Source organism: Egretta garzetta, unplaced genomic scaffold (genome assembly GCF_000687185.1).
Source record: "Egretta garzetta isolate BGI_Z169 unplaced genomic scaffold, ASM68718v1 scaffold117, whole genome shotgun sequence".
Lineage (NCBI taxonomy): Eukaryota > Metazoa > Chordata > Aves > Pelecaniformes > Ardeidae > Egretta > Egretta garzetta.
The window spans coordinates 2,167,228-2,172,063 of NW_009260479.1; the positions used below are offsets into that span (position 1 = coordinate 2,167,228).

The 4,836-nt window shown below is 42.8% G+C and overlaps 1 protein-coding gene across 1 annotated transcript in view; it reads left to right on the forward strand.

Annotated features, from left to right (window-relative positions):
* Positions 1-4,836, forward strand: part of OXSR1 (oxidative stress responsive kinase 1) — a 93,324-nt gene that overhangs the window by 88,140 nt on the left and 348 nt on the right. The window contains exons 14-17 of the mRNA XM_035899636.1: positions 1,584-1,657; positions 2,611-2,663; positions 3,076-3,144; positions 4,031-4,095. Coding sequence (XP_035755529.1) covers positions 1,584-1,657; positions 2,611-2,663; positions 3,076-3,144; positions 4,031-4,095 — 261 coding nt within the window. The remainder of the gene's footprint in view (positions 1-1,583; positions 1,658-2,610; positions 2,664-3,075; positions 3,145-4,030; positions 4,096-4,836) is intronic.

Sequence of the window (4,836 nt, forward strand, 5' to 3'; positions counted from 1 at the left end):
AAAGAGATTTGGCAGCGTTGGTCAGAAAAATCACTCTTAAACTTACTTCTTCCTAGAAATGTTTCATTATTTTTGTTTTAAAGAATGTAGAAAGATATGTATATCGCTTCACCGCAGTCAGCTCATGTTCCTGTTTACAAAACTGTTAAAGGCAGTGCATTAGTCATTAAACAAAAACAGTGGAGTTGGGGTCTGATGTATTCTTGGCTACATTAAAAGTAGCTTTAATACTTCAATCAAACCCCTTCAAACCTCTTGAAAAAGGGCCAGTGTTTTATCCCTGAATTTTATGCAACAGTTGAAACAGCAGCAGCAGTGAAGGCCAGGACTCTGTTTGGTAAACTGAAGTAGCAGTGTTCCTCAATGAAAGTGTTTTGACTTGCACTAGCGGAGTATCTTGCTCCCTGCCACTAGTGCCCAATAGCTTATGTGTTGGTAGCTTGTCCTAAGGTGAACTCCATACCTTTGTGTCAGTGTGTTCTTTATGGCTCTTCTTTGTCAATATGCTGTTCTTTACAGCTCTTCTCTGGTTCTTGTAGCTTGCTGGTTACTGTTTTGCAGACCTCTGGGCTTCTCTATGAACCCTTGTTTGTTTTCACTGACCTAGTAAAGCTTTCAGCTTCAACAGAAACAAGGTTGTGGTCAGAAGCCCCAAGCTGCATTACTGACACACAAGCACCAACAGATGGAGTAAAATACTAGTCTTAAACAAAGGGCTAGGGGTTTTTTCTCTCACAAAAAAGCAAGTGAATGATGAAAAAACTTGGTCAAGACTTCTAGGCTTAAATTATCAGCCTAGCATTGTGTCTGTCTTGTTACTGCAGATTTAAAATCCCTGCCTCAGCATGTGCAGTACAGATGACTTGTGCAGTGGAAGAGTGACTGACCCTTCTCTGTTTTGTTTGGAGTTTTGATGGAGATTGATTAACAATTAGCCCTTTACTGGAAGTATCACAAGTGCTGTAAAGATGGACACCTCCTGGATCTTTCCTTCTGGAAATCTGCTGCTGACCAATATAAAATGCTTTGATTACAGGTTCCAATAACTCCTCAGAATTAATTTAGAAATTAAAATAGGCAGCTATAAAATTGCTGCTAGACGCTCTTAAAGCCTTTGATTTCACAAAAAAGTAACTGAGAGTGTACGCTAATCTGCCAGTTAAATTATTTCCTACCTACTCTTTGCAATTGTATCAGGCTTTTAAAGCAGATGTTTGGGGCAGGGATTAAAGCACAGGAAGTCTTGAAGCTGTCATGAATGCCCCAAACCTTTAAGTTTTGATGCAAAGCAAGCAATCTTTTCACATTTAGCACTACTTCTGAAGTCTGCCGTTTTGGCATTTCTCAAAGTTGTGTGGCTTTTACTCTTTTTCAAGGCAATTGCAGAGAGAACCTCTTGGGTTACTGTTTAAGTGTGAAGTTCTTCTGTTTCACTAGTCTGTTGTCTTTTTCACTGTAGTGTCATGATTCCAATGATGTGTTGAACTTTCATTTGTATTTATAGTTGATCAAGGTTATCGCTAGTTTTAAAACCAAAGAAAGGAAATGTTCACCTGCTTTAAAATGATGTAATCCTATTGCAGGCCCCACCTGCCCCTGCTGCAGCTCCGGTACAGGAAGATACGAAAGTCCCCATCAGCCTTGTACTAAGGTTAAGGTAAGGACACAAAACTGACCTGTTGTCTCAAAGTGAACCTTTGTAGAGAGGGATGCTGGAAGACTTGTGTAGTGCACCTTGCCACCTGCCTTTTAATCAAAAGGGTGGTGGTTACATGTTGTTTGTCAGCTTGGCTTTCATCCGCTTTTCTGAAACTGGGACCCAGAAAAGCAGTTTATCTCATCCACTTCTTCAGTTTGGGAAGAGCTGTAGGTTGAAAGAGGTTTTGATATCTAGATAAATATTCCTAAACTCTAACAGAGAAAGGAATTAGATGGGTCCCCTAAAGGGTATCAGGGTTCCAGGGGTTCTGGCCTTGTGCTGGACCATCTAACTATTCAGGCACAACTTCAGACTTCAGCCAGTTCTGAGAGTGAAGAGCTTTTACCCAATTCAAGGCATGGATTCTGGTCTATGCCCCTAGAAATAGGCAGAAAAAGGATTGTAAGCGCATTCTGCTATCATTACACATATTGACATTTCTAACTTAAGGAACCTGCCTCTCATCTCTGGAGGCATCTTGGTTGTTCATAGGCATTGGGCTGGGACTTCCGAGCATCACCTCCCAGTCATTCCTGCACAGCTGCACGATGTGTGTGCATCTGGAGGTAGGGGGTCCTTCCTTCCTCCGAGGGATGTGCTCCAGGGATGTATCTGCTGGCAGATAGGAGTTGCTGAGACAGTGGAACAACGTGGTCTTATACCAGAGAGGTGGCACTCACTCACTCTGGACTTCAGCCCACTCAGGCTCTGTCAGGTTGAGAGGCAGAGTGTGCTGAGACCCCTGCTTCCAGACGCGCACCCAAGTGATTAGTTTTTGGCCTATGAGGGGGAGGGCTGCAGTGAATTCACGTCTCTTCACAGATTGATTATTCAATGCCAGCACTTTCTTTCGGGCATCTATCAGTGCAATGAAATGGTCTCTTCTATATAAAATTCTCTTCTTTCTACAGGAATTCAAAAAAAGAGCTCAATGATATCCGATTTGAATTTACCCCAGGGAGAGGTGAGCTGGTGGGAAATTTGAGTGTGTGGAGGTGGTTTTGGTGGGGGGGAAGTTTTGTGTTCAGTGTTGTGCAGTTGTGTGTATGGAAACCCTGTATGAGTGTGTGTCTGCAGTGCCTTCCTGAAGGGCTTGCCTTACTGTCAGGCTTGGAGCACTGCTGCTGAGAACACCCTTCTTGTAAAACTGTTCATGGATATGACCAAAGCGCAGCTCTTTGAATTCCAACTTGGAGTTTGACAGCATAGCTCAGAGCTGTCTGACTACACCTGGTGTACATGCTAATACCCATCTTGTGTAAACAACACTTTTGCTGTTTGGTTTGTACAAGCTCCTTTAGGTTTCTGTGTGGTGCCTTCATCAGTTGGACAATTCCTAGTATGTGTTGACTGGCTCTTGGGTTTCTCCCCAACAGATACTGCTGACGGTGTGTCTCAAGAACTCATTTCAGCAGGTCTTGTCGATGGCAGAGATCTGGTAATAGGTAATTAGTATTACTTTTTCTGCTCTATTTCAGTTAATTGTTTGCATGTTTCAAATGACCCCATTAGTGGGTACCAGAAGAGTTTGCTGTGGCCTTGATTCTCTACCCCAGTAGCTCTACAAAACTGCTGTTAATTCTGGTGACAGTTCTGTGCCGGTACATTTAGGCAACTCCCAGTCCACAAGAATAGGATCTAGTTGGAAACATTACGAAGCAAGTGTTCCTTGTTGTGCAAAATGAAGGCTGATCGATGGATTAGCTAAATCACTATCACCTGACATACATGCATTGCCAAATTGCTGCACAAGCCTGTACTGCTCACAGGTTCTGCACAAGAGAGGTCTGCGACTGGAATCAGCCAGGCTTTTTGATTTTAAGTAGGGCTGGGGAAGGAGGTACGAAGTGCACATGCACTAGGGCAGCAGCCCGTGTTGCTCCACTTCAAGTGAGCATGAACAGCTACCTCTAGCAACAGTTTGCTAAATAAACGTGTCCTGTGCAGCAGGTGAGACTTTTAAACTGTCAGCGCTGCCTGTATATTTCAACTACAGCGAACAAAACTGTTCCTTATACACAAGCCATGACATCTGGAAAGGCTGCTAGTGCAAAATTAACTGGATTTCCAGGTGGTTTATTGCTACTAATCCTACCACATCCAGGAAAAAATAACTACCTCTGAAAAAGCAGCATAGTAATAAATGGCAGCATTTCCACAGTTTAAAGCTTTAGATTTAAGTAGACTGAGTTTAATTGAGACCCAAACTTTTTCTGTCACTTTAAAAGTCTGTTTGCTGAGTAATAGGAAGAGGCCTAATGATTTTGGGATGTTTTTCTCTAGCCTGTCCTAATATTTGCCCATTTTCTTTGTGTGTGTGTGTGATTTCAGTTGCAGCTAATTTGCAGAAAATTGTGGAAGAGCCCCAAGCAAACAGATCCGTCACTTTCAAACTGGTATTTATTCCTGTTCCCTAATTGAACAACTTGTCACTTGCAAAGAGAAGGCATTGCCTATGTCTACTGTAGGCGTCCAATGTATGCACTTTAAATCCTCCCTTCATTCCCAAAGTTTCCTACTGGTTGTCTAACAGTCAGCAATGCAGGCTCCCTGCTTGTGTCCTCTAAGCAGCACCTGGGTTAAATAACTGCAGGAGATGATGTGTTAACATATGTATCAATTATCCTGGCTAATAAGCATATAGAAATGTTTACAAAAAGGTTTTTTCTGGGCTTTGAACATACACTCACTCAGAAAGGGCAGAAATAACTTCAAAGCAGGTAAGCGGGCTAAGAAATGCCATGGACTCCTATGTTGGAGGGGGAGAATGGGGAGGATCTCATTGTCTCTGAGGAGGGACTGGGGAAAGAAGGGGGGGGGAAGAAGAGATGGGGGGGGGGGCAAAAGAAGAGAGCCAAAACTAAGGGAAGGTAGGTTAGGAGAAGAGAAAGAAGGGCAAGTGAATCCTTCAGAGGTAATTATAGTGGCAAAGCAAAGGTGTAACCAGTTTATTGGTGGTGAAGCAGTAAGTGCTGTTATTTTTGACTCTTTCTGTAAGGAGTTTTCACTTGTTTTGCCCCAGTTAGTGCACGTAGCCCTAGCCAGAGCAGACATTGCCAAAACTTCAGTCCCAGCCCTTCCAAGCTTCAAAAAAAGGAGAAGTGCTTGATTTTAACTTTGGGTTTAAAAAAACCTTT